Here is a 26,247-nt window from a genome sequence, read left to right as displayed (position 1 = left end):
CCGCCCCTCAGTTTATTATTGTCTCGCGCTCAGTGACTACCCCCACATCAATTCTTCTCGCGGATTTTCAGTGTTTTGTTGGATTTTTGGTGATTTGTCTATACAATTTGTTATTATATATCTCACCATGGGTCCCAAGAAAGCCAGTGGTAAGGATAAAGGCCAGAAAGCTCATGTGAGGATGACAATAGAGGAGAAACAAGAGATCATTCGGAAGCATGAGAATGGTACACGTGTTGTTGAACTTTGTAGGCAGTACAACAAAGCCACATCAACAATATGCACTATACTTAAGAAGAAAAATAAGATTATGGGTGCTAAAGTGGCAAAAGGAGTAAGAACATTAACGGCACAAAGACCACAAATACTTGAAGAAGTGGAAAAGTTGTTATTAATTTGGATACACGACAAGGAGTTGAGGGGTGATAGTGTTTCGGAGGCCATTATTTGTGAGAAAGCCAGGGTGTTGCACGAAGACCTTCTAAAGAATACCCCTGCAACGAGTGATGCAGATAAGAAAGAGTTTAAGGCAAGCAGGGGCTGGTTTGAAAAATTTAGAAAGAGAAGTGGTATCCATAGTGTTACAAGGCATGGGGTTATGTGATGTGATTATGGAAGGGGACTCCCCTTCCAAACAGTAACTCCTCTCCTCCTCCCCCCTCCTCACCATCTTCCATACGCCTACAGCACTCGACAGCAAGGTAAGTAATAACTGGAACACAGTTTTGTAGGTTTATTTAGATGAATTAGGTATAAAAATTTAGTTTGATGTGGGGTTTTTGGGGTAGTCAGGAACGGATTAATTCATTTCCCTTTATTTCTTATGGGGAAATTAACTTCGGAATGCGAGTTTTCGGAAGGCGAGGCGTCTCCAGGAACGGATTAAACTCTTATTCTGAGGTATGCCTGTATTTTGCTTGTTTCCTTGGGATTGAAGGGAGTTCTACCTCTCTGTTCATTTTTTGTTGTTAGTTTCTTACCATGTGGGGTTTGTTTTGTCATGCCTACCTTTCTGGGTGCCTGACCCCGGTCAATGGCAGACAGGGAAAACCCCAACCACAAAGGGGTTTTCCAGGACCATTGCTCCCTGAAACCTCTCTGAAGGGGCCAGGTTCTGGCGCTGGTCCCTGGTAGGTCTGAACTCCGTAGTTAATGTCTCGGTCTAATACACCATACATTAGCCCAATAAGCTCCAGGGAGCCTCTGGGGCTCACCCAGAAAATGGTGTTTCATTACATTCAGCGCTGTTTTTTTTTTTTCTTGCAGGTGGTTGCTTACTTATTTTCCCAGAAGCTTCAGGCTCCAAATAAGTATTTTCTCCTGCGAGGCAACCATGAAGTTAGAGACCTCCAGAAAATGTTTACATTTCAACAGTAAGTTTTTGTTTAACATCATTCAGTTTGTAGTAACATCAGCAATGTACTTTTCTGGGGGGAGGCCCATCAGCTCCCTGAAGGTATATCAGGGAGCTCCCATCAGCTCCTTGTTTTCTTTTTCATTGATTCAGTGCCATACTACTAGGTGCCATCAGTCGTGGAGTTCTATTGGCCTACCCTGGACCACAAGCCAGAACCTGGCCTGCTCAGAGAGGCCCAGGGAGCGATGGCCTATGAACACTTTACAATTCAAATTATTCATAAGTGCCACTACCAGGGAAGACACCCAGAAAAATTGGCAAAGCAAACAGACTACTGCATGGTTAAATTAAGATTGCAGCCACAAAATTTCCAAAAGAACTCCCCCCCCCCCCAACAATGAAAACAAACCACCAAAATTTTGTGTAACTAGTGTAATTACCTAAGTGTAGTTACAGGATGAGAGCTACTCTCGTGGTGTCCCGTCTACCCCAATTCTCTTTATCATATAACGCTTTCAAATTACTGACGGTCTTGTCAGCCACCACCTAACTTGTTCCAACCGTCTACCACTCTGTTTACAAAAGTGAATTTTCTTATATTTCTCCCGCAGCTTTGTTTCGTTAGTTTAAATCTATGACCTCTTGTTCTTGAAGTTCCGGGTCTCAGGAATTCTTCCCTATCAATTTTATCGATTCCTGTTACAATTTTGAACGTAGTGATCATATCGCCTCTTTTTCTTCTATCTTCTAGTTTTTGCATATTTAATGCATCTAACCTCTCCTCGTAGCTATTATCCTTCAGTTCTGGGAGCCACTTAGTGGCATGTCTTTGCACCTTTTCCAGTTTGTTGATGTGCTTCTTAAGATATGGGCACCACACAACCGCTGCATATTCCAGCTTTGGTCTAACAAAAGTCGTGAACAATTTCTTTAGTATATCGCCATCCATGTATTTAAATACAATTCTGAAGTTAGAAAGCATAGCATAGGCTCCTTGCACAATATTCTTTATGTGGTCCTCAGGTGATAGTTTTCTATCTAGAACCACCCCTAGATCTCTTTCTTTATCAGAATTTTTTAAAGATTTCTCACATAATATATAGGTTGTGTGGGGTCTATGTTCTCTTATTCCACATTCCATAACATGACATTTATTAACATTAAATTCCATTTGCCAAGTGTTGCTCCATATACTTATTTTATCCAGGTCTTCTTGAAGGGCATGCCAATCATCTAGGTTTCTTATCTTCCCTATTATCTTAGCATCATCAGCAAACATGTTCATATAATTCTGTATTCCCACTGGTAGATCATTTATGTAGACAATAAACATCACTGGTGCAAGAACTGAACCCTGTGGTACTCCACTTGTGACATTTCTCCAGTCTGATACATTGCCTCTGATCACTGCCTTCATTTTTCTATCAGTCAGAAAATTTTTCATCCATGTTAGAAGCTTACCTGTCACCCCTCCAATATTTTCTAGTTTCCAGAACAACCTCTTATGTGGAACTCTGTCGAAAGCCTTTTTTAGGTCCAGATAGATGCAGTCAACCCAACCATCTCTTTCCTGTAATATCTCTGTGGCTCGATCATAGAAACTGAGTAAATTCAATATACAGGATCTTCCAGATCGAAAACCATACTGTCTGTCTGATATTATATCATTTCTCTCCAGGTGTTCTACCCATTTAGTTTTGATTAGTTTTTCCAATACTTTCACTATTACACTTGTCAATGATACAGGTCTATAATTGAGGGGGTCTTCCCTGCTGCCACTTTTGTAGCAGGGAAGACCCCCTCAGTTATAGAACTATGGAACAATTATGGAACTATGTTAGCCTGTTTCCACACGTTTGCTATGATTCCTGTACACAGGGATGCCTGAAAGATCAGGTGAAGTGGAATGCTGAGCTCAGATGCACATTCTCTCAGAACCCATGGTGAAACGCCATCTGGGCCAGCTGTTTTGTTCTTACTGAGCTCCTTTAGCATATTTTCCACTTCATCTTTAGACACCTCTATCCGCTCTATGTTGTTTTCTGGAATTCTTATTGTGTGTGTGTGTGTGTGTGTAATTACCTAAGTGTAATTACCTAAGTGTAGTTACAGGATGAGAGCTACGCTCAAGCTATGAGAGCTATGAGAGCTACACACACACACATACGTGTGTGTGTGTGTGTGTGTGTGTGTGTGTGTGTGTGTGTGTGTGTGTGGTGTGTATCTATATATATATAAATATATATATATATATATATAATATGTCGTACCTAGTAGCCAGAACGCACTTCTCAGCCTACTATGCAAGGCCCGATTTGCCTAATAAGCCAAGTTTTCCTGAATTATAATATTTTCTCTAAATTTTTTTCTTATGAAATGATAAAGCTACCCATTTCATTATGTATGAGGTCAATTTTGTTTTATTGGAGTTAAAATTAACGTAGATATATGACGGAACCTAACCTATCTTTATAGGTTAGGCTAGGTTAGGTAGCCGAAAAAGTTAGGTTAGGTTAGGTAGGTTAGGTAGTCGAAAAACAATTAATTCATGAAAACTTGGCTTATTATTCAAATCGGGCCTTGCATAGTAGGCTGAGAAGTGCGTTCTGGCTACTAGGTACGACATATATATATATATATATATATATATATATATATATATATATATATATATATAATATGTATGTCGTACCTAGTAGCCAGAACGCACTTCTCAGCCTACTATGCAAAGCCCGATTTGCCTAATAAGACAAGTTTTCATGAATTAATGTTTTTTCGTCTACCTAACCTACCTAACCTAACCTAACCTAGCTTTTTTTGGCTACCTAACCTAACCTTACCTATAAAGATAGGTTAGGTTAGGTTAGGTAGGGTTGGTTAGGTTCGGTCATATATCTACGTTAATTTTAACTCCAATAAAAAAAAATTGACCTCATACATAGTTAAAAGGGCAGCTTTATCATTTCATAAGAAAAAAATTATAGAAAATATATTAATTCATGAAAACTTGTCTTATTAGGCAAATCGGGCCTTGCATAGTAGGCTGAGAAGTGAGTTCTGGCTACTAGGTACGACATATATATATATATATATATATATATATATATATATATATATATATATATATATATATATATATATATATATATATATATATATATATATATATATATATATATATATATATATATATATATATATATATATATATATATATATATATATATATATATATATATATATATATATATATATATATATATATATATTATTATTTATTATTTATTTATTTATTTATTTCTAGTCTGACACCTTGGAGTCAGAATTCATCACTCACTAAAAGTTGCACAAGTTGGAGCAGTAGTATGAAAAAAGTGAATCAAACACTGAGAATAATCAAGCGTACCTTTACCTTCAAGGAAAAGAAAGTAGTCGTTCAATTGTATAAGACTTTGGTGCACCCCACCTGGATTATTGCATCCTGGCATTAAGACTACATCTGGGTCATTCCATCTCAAATCACCAAAAAGTCTCCTATGGCTCCCACTCGACCCTCTCCAAATGCCATGAAATTTTGTAGTAAGATATCCCTAGACCCCAAATGACACCTTGCAAAATATTAGAGCTCGATCTGCTTTGGTTCTTAAATAACAGGTCAATATTCAATAGGTTCTCGTCCCATTAATGCGCAAGTACCACAAAAATGACCAACTTTGAGCCTTTGTTAAATCACTTGTATTGCCTGTAGGAGTGTGAAAGTTGACATACCAGGACAACTTTTGGTGTAGAATAACATAGTGTAATTGAAAAAGCAGTATGGGTGGCCATTCAGCTATCCATCCATGCTAAAATCACTGCCAAATTTTGTCACAGGAAATTTACACCCCAATTTGGAGACCACTTACTCATCAGCAAAAGGTCTAAATGCCATGATCTTTTGCAACGATGTATAACAAGCACAGTATTATGCAGTGATACAATAGCAACTCTGTTGTATCCATATGTCCAGAGGTGGCCCACTTGAAAGCTGACCAAAAAAGTGTCATTTGCAAAACTAGCCAACTTTCAAGGCAAAATATCTCAATATGCGTCATTCCCAATTTGGTTTTGATTGACACCATTGGATAGAGCAGATTTTTATGTACAAGAGTGACTTTTATTTAGGTTGGGATCTGAATTCCTAGTTCAGCCAGAGGACTCTGAAAATGACATACCTTGGTGTGATATCTTTGCAGCTTTCGCTGCTGTGTTGGTGACGTCTAGGGCTCATTTCTGACGCGAGGATTTTGGGGTCGCACAGGTTCCTGGCCGCCTGTTCTTTGTGCGCGTGTCTGCTCCTGTGTGTTCTTAGTTGCCTTGGGTCGCAGGTTACAGTCTGTTGTCTCGGCTTCGCGTTACGGAGCTTGTCTCAGCTTCGCAATGCGGAGTTTGTGGCGGCCACCTCCCAGGTCAGCCCTTTCTTTTCCTTCTCTTTGGGTATGAAGCTCCAGGGAGCCATAGGGGCTCCCCACAGAAAACCAGCGTTGAATGTAATGAAACACCATTTTCATGGTGAGCCCCGGAGGCTCCCTGGCAACCCTCCCTACCACCGGTCGGCAGTTTTTTTTGCATTGGTTGAAGTTTAGCTTCCAAACTGATGCTAGGCAGCAGGCGCGGTGAAGTCCGGGGCCCCCCCTCCCTCTCTCGGGGCGGGGAGGGCTGTGTGGACAATCGGCACGGCAGTAAAGTGTGATGTTTGTTTGTTTCCTTGGTATTGTAGTGAGTTTCTACCACTCTGTTCAGTTTTGTGTTTTAGTTTTTTTCCATGTGGGGTTTGTTTTGTTATGCCTACCTTTCTGGGTGCCTAACCCCGGTCGATGGCAGATAAAAACCCCTACCACAAGGGGAGATTTTTCCAGGGGCCATTGCTCCCTGAAACCTCTCTGAAGGGGCCAGGTTCTGGTGCCGGTCCCTGGTAGGTCTGAACTCCTTAGCTAATGTCCCGGTCTAATATAACATACATTAGCCCGATAAGTTCTAGGGAGCCTCCGGGGATCACCCAAAAATTGGCGTTTCATTACATTCAATGCTGGTTTTATGCGAACCTTGCACTTCCCGAACTTGAGTATCCGAATCAACTCCAATCGGGAAACTGTAAGTTTCGGACGCACAGTTTTTACAAAGAACGAGGCTGTCTGTAGTTGAGAACCATCTCGGCGAGATAGCCTCAGGGAACCACCAGGGCTCATCCAGAAAGAGTCATTTCATTACATGCAATGTTGGTTTTTATTATAAGTAAAATTATTTTAAGCATAATCATTACTCTATCATGTACTCTATTATTCTTTATGTCAAGAATGATGCAAAAATCATAAAACCTTTCTTTCTTTCTTCCAGAGAATGTTTAAAGAAGTTTGGTACCCTCCTTGGAAAAAGTGTTTGGGATGCCGTTAATGACGTTTTTGATTGTATGCCACTTGCTGCTATTGTTGATAAGAAGGTAGGATATTTTCTTTTCTTGGGGGAGCCCCTACGGCTCCCCGGAGCTTACTAGGCTGATATGCTAATGTCAGACTTTGGCATCAGTCATGTGTACGGAGTTCTTATGGCGGGTCCTACCGGAGATCACGAGCCAGAACCTGGCCCCCTCAGAGAGGCAAGGGGAGCAATGGCCTATAGAAACCCCCATGTGATTGGAAGCATTCTGTCTGCCATTGACTGGGTTAGGCACCCAGAAAGGTAGGCGTCCCAAAGCAAACCCCTATTCTGGTGAAAATTACAACCAAAAGCCGAACAAGTGGATAGAACTCCCCAAACAAAAACGAGCAAACTAGTATGACGTCACTGTCGTCATGCCACTGTCTGCCCAGTTTCCCCCTTACCCAGGAGGGGGAAGGGGTAGCCCCAGACCCACCACGCTGGCAATCCACACCCCAGTTCTTAACGCTGATGCTATTGGCTCGGTTGTGTGCTCCTGCTCGGTTTTTCGGCCACCCTTTGGGTACTTTGGTGTTTTGTCTCCCTAGATTACCTTAGGGTAAGAGGCAGTTTTCACACTGGTAAGGGGCACAGAGTGCTGCACAGCTTGTTGTCAGCTATCACAGCGGCCGGCTCTGTTTCTTGGGGTACGTTGTCCTCTTACGGGGTTATGTTTTTCTTTTTGCCTTGGTGGGAGGGTTCAGCCCTAATTGCCACTGGTGTTTGGCCTTACCCCTGATACTTAGTGGTGCCCCGTGCTTGGTCTCCGTGAGTGTACACGTCTCTGGGGTTCAGCTTTAGACAGTTAGTTTGGTAGTTTTGGACGCCGGTTAGCAGTACCCTGCCTGGGTTTACCTATCTTGAGGTTATCTTGAGATGATTTCTGGGCTTTTCAGTGTCCCCGCGGCCCGGTCCTCGACCAGGCCTCCACCCCCAGGAAGCAGCCCGTGACAGCTGACTAACACCCAGGTACCTATTTTACTGTTAGGTAACAGGGGCATAGGGTGAAAGAAACTCTACCCATTGTTTCTTGCCGGCGCCTGGGATCGAACCCAGGACCACAGGATCACAAGTCCAACGTGCTGTCCGCTCGGCCGACCGGCTCCCTGTACTTCCTAGTACCATAAGTACTACCAAAACAGGAGGATGGGCTGAGTTTAAGAGACAACTGGAGGCTTCACAAAAATGAAGCTTCGAGACTGCCAAATAACTCCGTAAACGATTCACACGGAACAAGGGATATTGCAAATTAGTTCGAAAATCATTAGTATCAATTGCCATCACAAAGAACCCGGCCCCTGCCTAGCAGACTCCCCTACTCCCAAGAGCTTGGTTACTAGTCAAGTCATAATACAAGAACAGGGATATATATAAATACAGAGTATTCTGCTGGTCAAACTGTGACCGGTGGTAAAGTAAAATTATGATTATTATATGGACCTCTGTGAATCTAGAGTTTTGCTTGTGTCCATAGTGACTTTGACTAGATATTTGTCAATGGTCAAATTGACTTAAAAGTTGTTGATGCTCTGAGAGACTTAATATGTGTAATAGTCTAAAGTGTATCTAGCTGTGGTCAAGTGCACAGTTGTTATTCTTAGTTCTTTTAACCTGTAAATATTGTAAATACTAGTTATAGTTTATGTATGTATATGACAACCTTTGCTCCTGGCATGTAAACCAATAAAGTTTTCCCCTTACTCTAGACAAACTAGCTGAAGCTAGTTTGAAGTGAAGCTGAAGCTGAAGTGTAGTTCCTACTGTAACTAAATAAGAGAGGAACATAGGTTTATTAGCCTTGCTTGTCGTAACTGTGGGGAATTGTCACTTGCTCCCTGAGGTGCACTTGCACTTGCGTCTCTGTGAGGTGGGCAACATTCTGTAGGCCAAAGAGAACTTCCAAAACTGATGAGACCTGATAAACCAAAAGTAACAAAACTGATAAAGTAACAATGTATGGAGCAATCTGGGAAAGATAGCTTCGGGGAGCCACTGGGGGTGGCTCCCACAGAATAGAATTTTAGTATGAATGAAGTCAAATTTAATTTATACCAGTACAATTTAAACAATCCAAATATATTCTTCCTTAATCCACAGATTACTCAGTCAATCTTCAAAATGCATTCAATGATTTACACTATAATTCTGATACGTCTTACATATGCTAAGTCTATGGATTTCAAGTTGAAGCCGCCGACTATCAACAGTCGTGATCTATTGTTATCTGCTCTCGCTATGATCTCTCTCATTATTGTTATAAGACTTTCTTGTTTACTATCTAGCTCCTCCTTTGACCATGTGCTGCTTGGCGGTGGACTATATGCATATATGATCATTAGTTTATCATCCTTATGGCAGATCACTGTTGATACAAGAATGTCTCCAGAATGAGGTTCACAAATCTGCATGTCCAAAAGTCCTCTGTTCTTGCTTCATAGGCCTCCCAGTCTATTGCTTTAAAGTTGAAGTACCTCTGTATCACCAGCCATGATTTATCTTTATCTGCTTGTACAATAATATCTCTCATGACCATTATGAGGCCCTCTCGTTTGTCATCCAGTTCTTCCTTTGTCCATGTGTTGCTTGCTGGTGGGCTGTAGGCATTTAAAATTATCAGCTTATCATCCTGATTCCAGACCTGCAATGCCATTATGTCAATATCTCGAGGGTTTTCAAGTATTAACTCTCTTACCTTCAGGTGTTTTTTCAGCAGCACAGCCACTCCTCCTCCCTTCCTAGATTTCCTGTCACGTCTCCAAACTGAATAGCCTCTTGGAAATACAACTTCATTTAATATATTTCTTTCAAGTTTCGACTGATAATGCAACAATATCTGAGACCTTAAGCTAAATTATATCTTGCAATGCCAAAGTTTTTGACCTCACTCCGTCTATGTTGGTATATACAACTTTCAGGAACGTGTTCCCTTTCCCTTTGCTCCTTACTCCCCCTTCTACTACTGATTTTGTTGCCTTGTTTTTATGTACCATTTCACAAGCTTTCCAGTCCCTGACACTTTGTAGAAAAAAGAATTTCTGTCTTCTTCCTTTCTATCCCCATTTAGACGTTTTGCTTCGATGAGGTTCATTTTCAGCTTTTGTCTGTCTTCCTTTGAGAGGTCTTGTCTTATTGACCAAAGTTTACCAACCTCATCACTCTGCAATTTCCTGCCATTTCCATCATGTTTTTCACTCCATTAAACGTCATCCTTAAGGGGTGGTTCTTGTCTTTCTCATATTTTCCTATTCTTCTAAAATCACTGATATTTTCCTTTGAGCCTTCTCCTAAACCTACTCTTTTCTCTATGATTTTGATCTCTTCTTTTGCTTGGTCCACCCTAGATGAAATTTCCTTCTCTAAACATCCAAAAATTATTATGGACTTACTTCTATCTTACTTCTGTCTGCAGTGTTTTGTTCTAGTTTACTGTTGGTAACCAGTTCTTCCTAATTGCTTGCCTAAGATCCGCTTCTTGTTTGTCATTTCTGGTTTTGACTTTCAAACACACTGTCTTAATCGTCTCTCTCTTTTACAAGTTGCATGTATGTCTCTTTTTATTTCTTCTTTATACTTTTCTAGTTATTTATTAACCTCCTCTGTTTGAGTTGCCAATGATGTTTCTCGTTGCATCTCCTTGCCTAACTCCATGTTAGCCCTCAGGCTCCCCTCGAGTTGTTCACCATATGAGTCTATTTTCTTGTTAATTTCTTCAAATTCCCTACTCTTGCGTGCCTGGCCGCACGTTCTTTTGTGAGCGTGTCTGCTCCTGTGCATTTTTGTGTTGCTTTGGGTCACAGGTCTCCTGTGACTCCTGCTTTGGGACAACAGGAAGCGTGTTGTCTCGGCTTCGCATTGCGGAGTTTGTGGTGGCCGCCTCCTGGGTCAGCCCTTTCTTTTCCTTCTCTTTGGGTATGATGCTCCTGGGAACCGTAGGGGCTCCCCACAGAAAACCAGCGTTGAATGTTATGAAACTCCGTTTTCTGGGTGAGCGCCAGAGGCTCCCTGGCAACCCTCCCTCCCACCAGTCTGCGTTTTTTTCACGTTGGTTTAGGCTTAACTTCTGAAAGGATGCTAGGCAGCCGGCACGGTGAGGTTTGGGCCCCCCCCTTTCCCCTCTCGGGGCGGGGAGGGCTGTGCGGACGAGCGGCACAGCAGTAAAGTGTGATGTTTGCTTGTTTCCTTGGGATTGTAGGGAGTTTCTACCTCTCTCTTTGGTTTTTTAGTTTCTTACCATGTGGGGTTTGTTTTGTTATGCCTACCTTTCTGGGTGCCTAACCCCGATCGATGGCAGATAAGGAAAATCCCCAACCACAATCGGGTTTTCCAGGGTCATTACTCCCTGAAACCTCTCTGAAGGGGCCAGGTTCTGACACTCGTCCCTGGTAGGTCTGAACTCCATGGCTAATGTTCCATTCTAATATAACATACATTAGCCCGATAAGCTCCAGGCAGCCCATGGGGCTCACTCAGAAAATGGCATTTCATTACATTCAATGCTGGTTTTTTGTGTCTATTGAAAAACTTTGTTAACATCTGATTTGAGGTTTGCTGTGTACTCTAGATTGTCTATTTTCATGAAAATGTTGGTGTCATCAGCAAAGGATGATACAGTATTTACTATAGTTTGTATCCTTGTCTGTCTGATATGAGGATGAGGAAAAGTACTGGAGGTAGCATAGTACCATTGGGGGGGGGGGGGGGGAACCTGATCTTTTTATGGTGGATGATCCAGATTTGACTTTGTTGACTATTACTCTCTGGGTTGTGTTCATTAGGAAGTTAAAGATCCATCTCTCTTCCTACTGCATGTACAGTGAGTCCTTGAGTGAAAACCGGAAACACACAAAGGGAGGAGCAGTTGAGGAATGAAGTTCAAACATTTCAGACAGAGGTAGCTTTCATATTGCATTAGTGTATTACATTTCTTTCTGACCACAAATCCAGATCATAAGTACAGTACCATAATATTTGTTTCATTTCTGCATTTGCGATTCCAGCTTCCATCTTAATTCTTTTAGTATTCTTGTTGTAATCCTCTTTTGCATTCATTTCCTTACAATCTGCTACTCTCTCTCATTATCATTACATTTAGTTACATCTTAATATGTTTTCAGATTTTCTGTATCCATGGTGGAATTCCGAAATTAGAAGGATGTTTGTCCGAGCTGGACAATATTCCGTGTCCTCTAAAAAATCCTGAATCTCAGAGCAGTTCAGCATGGCAAATGATGTGGAACGATCCTGTTGCGTAAGTTTGTCACAATTAATGTCTTTATTTATGGCTTAGATATATTTGACAAATATTTTAACTAAAGTAACTTGTTTCCAGTATATGTTTGGCCATGATAAGGCTTTTAAGTATGAGGTGATTTTTACATATAATTTTACTGATTTTGTTCTACAGTTATTAATACTGCATTTGAGGAAATTTATTGGCTATTTCTGAGCAAGTATGAAAGCCTAACCTGCCTGCAGGTAAAAGGAGCTGTGATCATTAACTGGTACATAGTAATAAGTGTAATGTGTGATGACTGGCACAATATAGCAAAACCTTGAACATTTTCTTCATTGGAAAATTAAGTACAGTGGTACCTTGAATAACGAATTTAATCCGTTCCGGCGCCATGTTCGTCATGTGAAACGGACGTCATACAAAACTAATGCCCGAAACGCTGCGCGTGCTAGTGGCTTTACAAGACTGTAATTACCATATTTGTATCCTCACATTCCTTATGTACACTCTTGTATATGCATAAATAAATAAATAAATAAATAAATAAATAAATAAATAAATAAATGTCCCTATTTAATCACTGTGATGCACTGTTTATTGTGAAATTTCCCCAGTGTGCATGACATCAAGTGTTCCCCCAAAATAATTTTTTTGTAAAATGATAAATTACCTTCCCTGAACATCTCTATGTAAAAATAATTACCAAATTCCACTTACTTTGGCTGTGAGGACGTGGACAAGGTGCGCTGTGACATCATCAGGGGCTGGTCACCCGTGTGTGAAGCTCCCAGACACGGTCACGCGGGCCATTCAAGCACTGCGTGTTGTCACAAATATATTTTCTATGTATTTCCAATGCAGTTTTATTTGTTTCTTTTATCGTATATGATGCATATTTGTGACCTTTACAATATGTATACAGGTGAATGTTCATAATGTTCCATGGAACTGTGATACATGTGTCAGTAATGTGTCCACAATAAATGTTTATTGTCACAATATTACGTGGTAAAAATTCACTAAAATTACAACTTGTACAGTTTCACACACTATTTACACAGTAACACACTGTATTACACACTCAGTACTTTGGAGGTGCGTAATAATCAACGAAATAGTCCATAGTACACAGCACGACTTTGCTCTCTTTGCACCAGCTACAGATAGATTTTTGCTTCCTGTTTCATTGCTCTGAGAGCTTGCAAATAACGCACTCGCGTGCACCCTTGGCTGTAGTACTTGTAGGTGGTATGTAGCCAAGCTTGTAAAGCATAAGGTAGTATTGAAACGATTATAGGAACAGCTCAAATTGTAAGGTAGTCTTGAAAAGATCGCTTTGTAAGGTCCCACACAGGAAGAGATTCAACTAGCCTCAAAGGGTGTCCGTCAGTCAGGAAGAGATTCAGGTATTCTTGAAAATATCTATGGAAACCACCACCATGGAAGCCGCTAACACTGTTCATCTATGCTACTTGTATCAGATGCATCATCACTGAACACAGAAAACGATTCATCTATGTATCATCTATATAAATTGGAGATGGCAAGGGTGGGGCTCAGAGCTACAACTGGATACGCTCGCTGTATCATCCTTTTAGGTGCTGTATCACTTGCATCCGACTGTTGTGTTAAGTCCTTATTGCGCCTAGCTTCACCAATATCATGACCCTTATGTTCTTCAAACAATAAGGTCTGAATTTCACCGACTGAGCGCAATCTTTCAACACCGTGTGGGACAGGTGTTTGGGAGCCAGAGGTATGTGTGCCACAAATGGTTGCTCACGCAGTACTAACCCAGCCAGCAGCCCTTGTCTTTCATATTTGTTATAGCAAAAGGTTCGTTCAGTGTTTGTCGGGTAGGCTGCTCCATTATGACAATCTTTGTTTCAAATGTGTTCCATTTGTTTTGTATTTGTCACTTACGTCTCAATAATGGAGCAGCCTACCCGACAAACATTGAACGAACCTTTATGGCATTTGTCCATTTTTTAAATTGTTTCAACTAATTTTTTATTTTTTGTTTTTTTTTTATTTAAGAAACATGGGGCAGCCAACCTGCCGACCACCGAACGAACCTTTTGCTATAAGACAAATGAAAAATAAATATTGAACACATTTGAAGAAAGGAAAATGTCATAAAGGTTTGTTCAGTGTATATAAGGTAGGCTGCTCTATTATTGAGGCGTAAATGACAAATACAAAACAAATGGAACACATTTGAAACAAGGAAAGATTGTTATAATGGAGCAGCCTACCTGCCGAACACTGAATGAACCTTTTTGACATTTGTTGTATTTCAGAAATTTCATTTCTTTTTTTTCTACAAAAACGTCAATGCTTTGCAGCATCTTAGCAGTCACCCTTTTATATCACAGCATCATTAAACAAGAACAGCATAATTCATGTGCATCGTCAGAGGCGTCCGAGAATGTGCAAGAAGCAGCGCGACCCCACTATGTGGTGTTGACGTTACTCAAATGAGCGTTCGCCATATGGAACGATATGACGCCGATTGGGCCGTTCGTTACCCAAAATGTTCGCCTTTTGGGGCGATCGTTATGCGAGGTACCACTGTATTTGCTGATGATTGAGCTATATGTATATACGAACTTTCAGTAAATAACTTTTGTAATTGGAACATTAACATACTGTATTGAGAAGAAATGAAAAACATGTTTTGCGAGATCTTTGAAGTTCTGATGATAACTGATAAAAGAAATGCAAAACTAACAATATAATTTGATTTGCTGGCGTGAGGAGAGTGCAAGATAAAGTGCAAAAGATGTATCCATGGTTGAGATAAGCACATCAATGCATACGTCTTTGCTTGTATAAATAGTCTACTTATATATTACCTAGTGAACATCCCGAGTGCCTGGGTGACCTGTTTGGTCACCGTTCGGGTTTTGATGTAGTTTATGGATATTACCTCAGAACCCGCTCTCACCTTGTGAGTTTAAGGGTTGTACATCGTTCCTGCCACGAGTCGATGATCATGCTTTTGCCTTCCACCATGCTGTCTATTGGGTTGTGATGCCTATGACCCTATATCCTGTGGGGTTTGTTCCTTCCCCTCACAATGTGGTCCTTCTCTCAGACACTCCTAGTGTCTGAGAGAAGGACCTAAGTGCCTAGCCTAGTGTCTAACCTAAGTGTAGTTACAGGATGAGAGCTAGGCTCGTGGTGTCCTGTCTTCCTAGTACTCTTTGTCATATAACTCTTTTAAAACTACAGTACCAATGGCTTTGGCCTCCACCACCTTCTCACTTAGCTTGTTCCAACTGTCTACCACTGCATAGTGAAGTACAAGCTTATCACGCAGCTGTCTCCTTGAAGGTTTGGTTTTCTCGCTTTCAGCATTTGTGGCTATGTGCCCAGTTGGATATCTATGTGTTGGTTTATCTTGTTTTTAGGGACCTAGAATTGGAGGTGTTGGTGAATTCCACCCAGAAATTTACACATCCTCTTCTTTCCTTTTTGGATGTGGTGTGCCCAGCTTACGTTCCTCTCCCTCCTACTTTTGGCTTTGAAACATCTGAGAGTTTTGAAGTTAGGGCAGGGTTTAGAATGGTGGGGGGTGGGGGGCGGGGGGCTCCTTCCATTTTCCTTCCTCAAAAAACAAAGAAAAGCACAAATAAATCCAGAGGGATGCTTGTCGTGCACGATACAACAAGACTGGCGTTGGAGGCGTCCGAGAACTTGCGAGAACCCGCGAGACGCTAGGAAGCACCATGTGGTTTTGCTCGTTAATAGAGGTGAAGCTTGTCAATAGACACACATTTGCTGCGAGTGGCTCGCTCATTACTGGAAATGCTCGTAAATAGAGCCACTCGTTACTCGAGGTGCCACTGTACTTATAAGATAATAAGCCACCTCGTTTCATAGTTTGAAGAGCAAGTATGAGAGTTTTAGAATGTTAGGAGATCAAAATGCTCCAGATACAATAGTTGAGTCAATGTCCTAGATCTAGACTTTGCTCCCTGTACACAGGGTAAACACATTCTCTTTCATAGACTCATTCTGATTATTTGTGTTCCCAGAGCTGAGGACATGACTGATGATGTGCAAGGGGAACTAATAGCAAACAGAGGATTTGCCTTCAATGAGAAAAGACAAACTGCTTGTGTATTTAATCGAGCAGCTTTTGAGAACTTCCTCAAGAGACATAACTTTACTCATGTTGTCAGGGCACATGAAGTCAAACAAGCTGGCTTTGAGGTATGTAATTATAATATAACCTACTGTATTCATATTTACTTGTGTAACTCTCACTTATCCAGTAAAAGAGTCAGGTTCGTTCTCGACACACAATCGAGAATTCCGGGTTTGAATCCCGGGCTGTATAGAAATGATTGGGCACATTTTGTTTCAACTAATGACTCTGTTCACCTAGTTGTATTCACCTAATTGTGTTTGCGGGGGTTGAGCTTTGCTCTTTCGGCCCGCCTTTCAACTGTCAATCAACTGTTTACTAACTACTATTTTTTTTCCCCACACCACACACACACACACCCTAGGAAGCAGCCTGTGACAGCTGACTAACTCCCAAGTACCTATTTATTGCTAGGTAGCAGGGGGCATTCAAGGTTGAAAGAAACTTTGCCCCTTTGTTTCTGCCTGGTGCGGGAATCGAACCCGCGCCACAAAATTACGAGTCCTGCGCGCTATCCACCAGGCTACCAGGCCCCCAGTAAGTAGGTACTCATGAGTTAGTCAGCTTGTTGTGGGGTTGCATCCTGGTTGGGTTAGTAATTCAACCTTGGAGAAGGCGGGGGGGGGGGGGGGGGGGACATTGATGTGTATGAATACTGATGTGTATGAATACTAATGTGTATGTATACTTTATAATGTGCATGTATATGTAATGTATAATGGGTATGAATACTTTACACTCTGGGTTCCTGTGCCTCATCTCAATAAATTAATTATCAGTATGAGATCTTATATATTCTTAGAATTACTTCTAATGAGTTAATAACTGTACAGTACTCTTCCAAAACACCACTTACTCACCATGTCCAGAGCTCTTACAATATTGTCGAAGAAAAACATTTGGTGAAAAAATGTGTTGCAGAAGGACTGCAATTTTACAATGATGCATTCTTGGAGATACCTGTAGAACTAAACCCTTATATCATGTTATATATTTAGAGAAAAAAAAAGAGGATGCATTTCATTATCAAGTGGAATCTCCCATGACTGGCCCAGTTTGAACTAGATTCTTTCTGTGGGGAGCCTCTACGGCTCCCTGGAGCTTATCAGGCTAATGTATGTTATATTAGACCGTCACGTTAGTTGTGGAGTTCAGACCTACCAGGGACCATGAGCCAGAACCTGGCCCCTTCAGAGAGGTTTCAGGGAGCAATGGCCCTGGAAAACCCCCTTGTGCTTGGGTTTTTTCTTATCTGCCAGCAACTGGGGTTAGGCACCCAGAAAGGTGGGCATAACAAAACAAACCCCACATGGTAAAAAACTAAAACAAAAAAACGAACAGAGAGGTAGAAACTCCCTACAATCCCAAAGAAACAAGCAAACATCACACGCAACAAATGCAAAAGGACAACTACGGCAGGAACAAGCTTCGAGGAAGGGGAGGGACAGGAATCTTGGTTTAGGGATACAATCGAACACATGTGGAGTGAATTCAGGGAAGGACTGAGGGTTATGAAGGAGACAGTATCCAGCCTGTAGGATGAGCTGAAGGCAGCAAAGGATGAAATAAAAAGCCTGAAAAAAAAATCCTACCCAGCAACAGATGCAAACCATCCCGCACGGTGATGGTAATTTTCCTGTTGAGGGGAATCTTACAATACAAGCCTCACTTGCAGAGTTGCTTAAAATGAACCTTGAAGCTAGGTCTGCAGTAAGGGAAGTTGCCATGGAAGTATAGAAGTGGCTTCTTCTCAGGAAGCAGCTAGATGTACTAGTCAGCTGATAGAGAGAAAGAGAGCAGTAGTAGTAGCAGGCATTAACCCTTAAATGGTGCATGGCTATATACCATTTGACACCCACAGGCGCACAATAGAAAAAAAAAAAAAAAAAAAAAAAAAAAAAAATTCTTCCTAACCTGTTGTGTTCACTGATCATGGGAAAAATAATAAAAAAATCGTAAGTGGCATATATTGCCCGCTATAGGGCTGGGAAGTCTGGCAAAAAAACAGGCACCGACTCAGCGTGCGTCCCAGGCGGTTTGTTGCTCGCCAGCTGTCAGGCCGGAGTTGCCACAGAGATAATTACCTAATTATTTCAGTGTCTAATTGATTTTTCGTAGTTTTTTTGCTGTAATATTATTCAATAGTGTGTAGTGTGATATATTTATATAATAAAATGAGTGAATCATCACTGTACTCAAAAATATGGTGTGCATATTGTTGATTCAATTATGTTCATCAAACAGTGAACAAATACTTTGTCGGCTATTACACTATATACACAGGTTATATATAAGTATCTGCATATTTTGTTCACCATAACGAATCACTAAGTTGCTATTATGAGTCAAAAAGTAATGAGGAGTGACTGCCACACACCAGCCAGCCAGCCACTCCCTCCCTCAATGCCTCACTTGCCCACATTCTCCTCCCACCATACTGTTTTTGCTTTTATTCACTATATACAGACACATATACAAGTATCTACATTCGTGTTCACCATATCGAACCACTAAGTTGGCATGCTGAGTGGCAGCCTGCCACTGGCTGCTACTTCCTCCCTCCCTCAAGTCACCTGACTCACCCACATTCTCCTCTCACAATACTATTTTTGCTTTTATTCACTATATACAGACACATATACAAGTATCTACAATCGTGTTCACCATAATGAACCACTAAGTTGGTATGCCGAGTGGCAGTGGCAGCCTGCCACTGGCTGCCACTCCCTCCCTCCCTCACCTGACTTGCCACCATTCTCCACCCACCATACTGTTTTTGCTTTTATATACAGACGTTATATATAAGTATTTACATGTTTTGTTCACCATAACTGTACATCTAAGCTTGTATGGTGAGTAAAGGCACAAAGACGTAGCTACTCACACAGTCAGCTGGTGGCTGCCGCCCTCAAGGCCAGACGCACTTAATATTTCTCCTCCAACAATACTGTTTGTGGTGTTATTATGCTATATACACAGATATATAAATATCTACTGTTTTATTCACCATACTTGTTCAAGTAAACTGGTATGGTGCCCAAAGACCATCGTGGTCACCAGTAAACAACATAAAGCGCAAATAAATCCAGAGGGATGCTTGTCGTGTGCAATACAACAACAACACTGGCGTCGGAGGCGTCCGAGAATTTGCGAGAACCCGCGAGACGCTAGGAAGCACCATGTGGTTTTGCTCGTTAATAGAGGTGAAGCTCGTCAATAGAGACAAATTTGCTGCGAGTGGCTCGCTCGTTACTGGAAATGCTCGTTAAGAGCCGCTTGTTAATCGAGGTTCCACTGTACAGAGTTGAGTCAGCATATCAAAGCAACTGGGTGAAGCAGATCACATATTTTGATCCAACAAGACTTTGTCCATTAACCAATTATTTCTGGGATATTTATGGGTTCCAGTCCAAGGCAATCCATTTGAACACGGCTACACAGTACAGTACATTCACATTAGAAAATATTGTGTTAACGCTTATCTGAAGTAATATTTATTATGTGATGTATTATGTTCAACAGATACAACAAGGAGGACGACTTTTGACTGTGTTCTCTTCATCTCATTACTGTGGGGGCAGCAATGAGGCGGCATGCATACTTGTCCACAATTATAGAATTAGAGTCATTAGAATTGATACCTCCTAAAACACAATACTTCACCTTAGATGTAAAGTATAATTCTTTGTAAAGAAGTTCTCATTTAGAATAATTTTCATATACCAATATTCATTTGTTCTTGTATTATTTATTTTTTCATTCATACTATTTGTTAATCAAAAGTTTCCTTAAGAAAAATTATATATGTTTATGTACTCTGCTGTATATATAATGCAAGGGAATCATATACTATGGCTTAAATATCAATTTGATTTGTAAAGACACACAACAGCACCATTAATTTCTGTACTGGTCATGCTGTGATTTTTTCTTTGCATTTATTACCCCAGTAGAATGCAGATTACTTAAGAACAAAACTCAATAACTATGCCAGCACATTGTAGCATTTGTTTCAGGGATCATTAAAAATATTGGTGTTTGTTATTTCATTTACAACACTAGACACTATCTGTTAAATTGAATAGTTTCCATAAATTTTATGATCCACAAAATACTGCATTTAAACTTAAATACATGTACTTCAGTGTTTTGAACAATTAATAAATAAAAATGTATACAATAAATTACAATTACTTTTACAATCCTGAAATTTTGTGCAGTTGAACACTAGAGGCAGCCACGTGCTTTCCAAACCCCTTGGGAAGACAGAACAGGATAACCTGTTGTGTTCAGGTAAGTGGTTCATCATCCTGAAAAGCTATGGGGAAAAAAAATAGATATTTTTGTTATAGAAATTTGACTGTTGTAAGTATACTCACCAATATGAAGTTTTGATCCACTTGTTAACTTTAGTTCGTGGAGCACTGTTATGTAGATAGAAAATGTAGTGAATGATGATAGTGCTAGGTTGACTGAAGTGAAGATTAAAGTAATATGCACTGTTATGTAGATAGAAAATGTAGTGAATGATGATAGTGCTAGGTTGACTGAAGTGAAGATTAAAGTAATAGGAGGTAACCTCAGCAGACTGTTTTTCACCATGTACTCTAATGTACCTAAATGGCATGGCAGAGTTTAAAGCTTTTGAGCCACTCATTAGTGTATGAACACGGCTCAAGTGGCACTGTATATGGTCACTGGTCAAACTAGTTCCATCTTATTGCACATTTTTATTCAGACTGCCTGTCCCACCAGTTATTTGAACTTTTTTATCCATACAAACCTAAATCAGATAATGGCTATTTTTTGGAAAAAAGGAGTACATAAAGCAAGTGGCTGACTATATTGAAAGCAGCATACCCCCCTTGTTGACCAATTTTCTTTTATCAAGATAGTGACAAAATCTAGCAAAGTTCTGGTGAAACCTTACTTTTATATTAGAGTTTTCCAATATCAAATATATGAAGCCCTTTTGACAAAATGTTCTATAATAAAATCAGTAAGACACATTAAGACCAATTATGAGGGTAGAAATCAGTGGAGGACTGTGGTATAGTAAACAGGATGATGATGAAGTGGCTGATGCTGAGGTAGTAAGGAAGATGCTGCACTTAAATAACGAATTAATTATCACCAAGCCGGTTAAATGAAGAAGCCATCAAGCATTAGCTGCACCACAACCTCAAAACAGCACACATCATGCATGAATATTATGTAGTGTCTATAAATACAGTGGTACCTCGAATAACGAATTTAATCCGTTCCATGTTCGTCATGTGAAACGGACGTCATACAAAACTAATGTCCCCATGTAACCACTGTGATGCACTGTGTTTATTGTGAAATTCCCCCAGTGTGCATGACATCAAATGTTCCCAAAAAATCTTTTTTCTTTGTAAAATGATAAATTACCTTCCATGCACTGTGTTTATTGTGAAATTCCCCCAGTGTGCATGACATCAAATGTTCTCAAAAAATCTTTTTTCTTTGTAAAATGATAAATTACCTTCCCTGAACATGTCTATGTAAAAATAATTACCAAATTCCACTTACTTTGGCTGTGAGGACGTGGACAAGGTGCGCTGTGACGTCATCAGGGGCTGGTCGCCTGTGTGTGGAGCTCCCAGACACGGTCACGCGGGCCATTCAAGCACCGCGTGTTGCCACAAATATATTTTCAAATATTTTTTCTATGTATTTCCAATGCAGTTTTATTTGTTTCTTTTATCGTATATGATGCATATTTGTGACCTTTACAATATGTATACAGTAGAATGTTCATAATGTTCCATGGAACTGTGATACATGTGTCAGTAATGTGTCCACAATAAATGTTTATTGTCACAATATTACGTGGTAAAAATTCACTAAAATTACAACTTGTACAGTTTCACACACTATTTACACAGTAACACACTGTATTACACACTCAGTACTTTGGAGGTGCGTAATAATCAACGAAATAGTCCATAGTACACAGCACGACTTTGCTCTCGTTGCACCAGCTACAGATAGATTTTTGCTTCCTGTTTCATTGCTCTGAGAGCTTGCAAATAACGCACTCGCGTGCACCCTTGGCTGTAGTACTTGTAGGTGGTATGTAGCCAAGCTTGTAAAGCATAAGGTAGTATTCAAACGATTATAGGAAAAGCTCAATTTGTAAGGTAGTCTTGAAAAAATCGCTTTGTAAGGTCCCACACAGGAAAAGATTCAGATAGTCTCAAAGAGTGTCCGTCAGTCAGGAAGAGATTCAGGTATTCTTGAAAATATCTATGGAAAACACCACCATGGAAGCTGCTAACACTGTTCATCTGTGCTACGTGTATCAGATGCATCATCACTGAACACAGAAAACGATTCATCTATGTATCATCTATATAAATTGGAGATGGCAAAGATGGGGCTCAGAGCTACAACTGGATACGCTCGTGTTATAAAATTCGTGGTGCTGCTATGGGGGATCTAATATTAAATGGAAGTAGGGGCAGTAGTTAGCATTAAGGGTTATCAAATATGGGAGATCTCAAAGGCCCAGCCCCCACTATATAGAAATAACCTTGTAGTGACTTATTACAGCAATAGTCAGCCTAGAGGTTGATCATGGATCTCCTACACAGGAAAAATGGATACTCCTTTACTAACTTATTTATTTATTAACCCCTTAACAACCCCCATATACATTCACACCAATAACAATAATAATAATTACTTTACCACACTATCTTACGTTAAAAGCCTTGGTCCACTTAAGCAAGATACAAGGTTTACACTCAGAACAAGCTAGGGTAAAGTACTACTAGTGAAGAGGTAGAAGCTTGAGTCAGCTTAGGGTAGGGAGACCACGTGGTTCCACTGGGACCCCTTTTAGAATAACTAGTAATACAAACACTAGGAACACCTAATTCATACAAAGTATAATACTCTACACATTAGAACATGCCTATGCCAGACAATGAGAACGTTACACAGTATACTTAGCTGGGTATCAGCCCACAGAAATAAAGAAACGAGAGGAGGGAGAGAAGGTTCCTTTCACCACAGCCGCACGGATGGTCCTACAGGCCACTGCACTCGCCTTCCGAAACAAAAGAAAAGACTGCCGGCAACCATCTGCCGGCGGCGATGTCTCTTCCAGGCTGCACACTTACAGGGCACAGCCCGAGCACAGTCCACATTCCACCAGGGAACGCACTTCCGCGTTCCCCGAGAGGAAGAGCGTGGAATAGAGCAGAGGGCAGCATCAACCACAGTGTCATGAAAAAGAAGGAGGGCACGAGGGAGAGGCAGAACGGAGAGGTTGGAAGTAGCAGCACGGAGAATAAAGAGGCGCCAGTCAGCCAAGGCAAACCGCCACCTAAGGAAGGAGAGAGGAGGGTGAATAGAAAAAAAAGTAAGGAGGATAGGAAAATGGTCACTACCATGGAGGTCATCAAGGACCCACCACCCGAAATCTAAGGAAAGGGATAATGAGCACAGAGAAAGATCGAGACAGGAAAGGGAGCGAGTTCGAGAGTCCAAATGAGTGGGCTCACCAGAATTCAGAAGGGACAGAGAAGAAGAGAGGATGAAAGGTTCAAGGAGGCAACTCCGGGTATTTGTCAGCACATTACCCCAAAGGGCATGACGACAATTGAAATCACCCAGCAAGAGCACAGGCTCCAGCAAGGAGTCTAGGTGGTGTTTAAGATCGGAAAGAGAAAGTGGGACAGTGGGGGGGAGATAAATGGAACAAACCGTATACCATTTACGCACAAAGACACAGGCAGCAGAACAGTGGAGAGGTGAGGAAAAGAGTAAGGGGACAAAGGGAACATCTGAGCAAATCAAGAGAGCAGAAGAGTTATGGGCCCCAGCAACAGCTGGGGGGGGGGGGGGTAAGAGAAAAGAATAGCCACGGAAGTGACCAGGACAAGCACCAAGCATCGGGTCCTGGAGACAAACAAAGGGGCGAAAACTGCGAAATTAGAAGTTGGAGGTTAAGGAAATTGGCATAATATCCACGGATGTTCCATTGAAGAATAGTCATCAGCAAAAAAAGAAAGGATAGCAACAGAGAGCAAAGAAAAAACAAAGGTGAAAAAGGAACACAGCACGTTAAAATAAGCACAGGGTCAGGATCGGGGTCAGCGAAGTCAGGGTTAGGAAACTGAGTAAAGGAGGAGGGAAAGAAGCGAGAAGACAGATCAGAGGTGGACGAGCAGGGTCTGGAGGAGGAGAAGGAAGAGGAGGGGCAGAAAGAGTGGAGCGCACCTTAGCAAGGGCAGTAACCGAGACAGAACCGGGGGCTAAAGAAACCTCCACAGTAGGAAATAGGGCTCCACCACCGAAGCGGGAGGAACGATATAATCAGAAATAGGGGGCGAAGAAGAAAGCGAAGCCTTCTTACCTACTGGGGAGGAGGAAGGAGAGGAACCAGGCTTCCACTTCTGACTCAAAGAGACAGGTGTCCCAGCAGCAATGTACTGGGCAACAGACTCCAGTGTCTCGATAGGAGAACAGGAGCGAGAGCGAACAATGTGATCACCAGGAGAGCGATGGACATCGGCCTGCACAGTCAGGCGGCGTGGAGAGCCAATAGGAGGAGGAGAATGATGGGAAGGAGGACCAGAGGGGAGAGGAGAAAGAAGACACAGGAGACATGACAGACTGGGTAGAAAGAAGAGGAACCCTAGACAGAGAATAAGGAGGGGGACCCTCAGGGACAGAACGGAGAGAAACAGGGGAGGTGGTGGTGGTGAGCGTGTCCGGGTCTAAGGCTTGGAAACGGTTGTGAGACTGAGGAAGGTGGGAAGGACGAGGAGAGGAAGAGCGCACCACTCGAGCATCGAAGACGCCAGCGAAAGAGGAGAGACGATGAACTTGGCGTCGAGCCTCAGGAAAAGACAAATGGTACCGGTGCTTCAAGTTGAGGACGGCCGCCTCAAGTTTGTAACGTATACACGTGCGGGAGGAGGTAGGGTGGGCCTCACCACAATTGAGGCAGCGGGCCTGGGGAGAAGTGCACTCCAAATTAGAGTGACCCTCACCTCCACACACGGGACAGAGAGACAGAACTAAAGCATTTGAGGGCCACCATGCCCAAACCTCCAGCACTCATTACAGAGCCGAGGAGATGGAATATACTCCTGGACAGAGCACCTGGCACCAGCAAGAATGACAGAGGGCGTAAGGGTCCTACCATCAAAGGTAATCTTCACAACCCGAAGGGGCAGACGGCGATGACCACGAGGGGTACAAGTAAACGTGTCTACCTGGAGTAAAGAATGGCCCTGGGTTTCGAGAATAAGCCGAATATCTTCGTGGCAGGCCTGTAGATTCCTAACACCGGTCGCAACATGGGATGGGAGAACAGTGCCAACACTGGCATTCAACTGAGCATTCTTGGAGACCCGAACAGGGGTCTCGCCAAGGCAGGATAAGGCGGCCAAGTGGGTGGCTGCACCCTGAGAAGCAGCAGCAATGACATGTGTACTGAGACGAGTGGGGTTGAAAGTAACAGAGGCATCTACTGAATCAACGAGGTGCCTATGGAGGGAGAAATCATCAGGAGGTGAAGAATCCAAAGGGAGATCAAAGTATTTGGCCCACGAAGTAGGACCAAACAAGGCGTGGTACGCATCAGTATGGGAAGGGATCGTGCAAGTGCAGCCGTGGTATGGATGGCGTTGAGAACCCCCAGAGAGAGAGAGAGAGAGAGAGAGGGGTTAAAAGGCCCAGTAATCACAATGCGAGACTGAGCCGCACCAGGGGACGAGGTGGTCACCACTGGGGTCTTGTGGTTCGATCCAACCACAGAGGAGGGAAGGGAGCCGAGGGGAGTAGTCAGAGGTCAAAGGAGGAACAAGGTCGGGGCCCAATGCAGCGGGGGCTACCGAGCCCGGTCTTCCAACACGGTCTGACTCGGGGGGCTTGGTCGCCCACACCATGAGCCTGAGAAGGTAAAAGAGGAACAGAATGCGACATAGGTATGAAAGGGAAAAACATTCATTCACAAATGTGCCCCCATACCCACCATGGAGCCACAATTAGAGGCAAGGACACCTAACA

The 26,247-nt window shown here is 41.9% G+C and overlaps 1 protein-coding gene across 1 annotated transcript in view; it reads left to right on the top strand.

Moving 5' to 3' along the window:
• The window catches only part of LOC123774031 (uncharacterized), a 67,578-nt gene extending 47,580 nt beyond the window's left edge, over positions 1 to 19,998 (top strand). The window contains exons 16-20 of the mRNA XM_069318919.1: positions 1,267 to 1,373; positions 6,734 to 6,836; positions 11,929 to 12,062; positions 16,088 to 16,265; positions 19,723 to 19,998. Of these exons, the coding sequence (XP_069175020.1) occupies positions 1,267 to 1,373; positions 6,734 to 6,836; positions 11,929 to 12,062; positions 16,088 to 16,265; positions 19,723 to 19,848 (648 nt within the window). The 3' untranslated portion in view covers positions 19,849 to 19,998. The remainder of the gene's footprint in view (positions 1 to 1,266; positions 1,374 to 6,733; positions 6,837 to 11,928; positions 12,063 to 16,087; positions 16,266 to 19,722) is intronic.
• Positions 19,999 to 26,247: the final 6,249 nt, after the last annotated feature.

Source organism: Procambarus clarkii, chromosome 91, assembly GCF_040958095.1.
Source record: "Procambarus clarkii isolate CNS0578487 chromosome 91, FALCON_Pclarkii_2.0, whole genome shotgun sequence".
In the NCBI taxonomy this organism is placed as follows: domain Eukaryota; kingdom Metazoa; phylum Arthropoda; class Malacostraca; order Decapoda; family Cambaridae; genus Procambarus; species Procambarus clarkii.
This window is presented reverse-complemented; position numbering and strand designations above follow the sequence as displayed.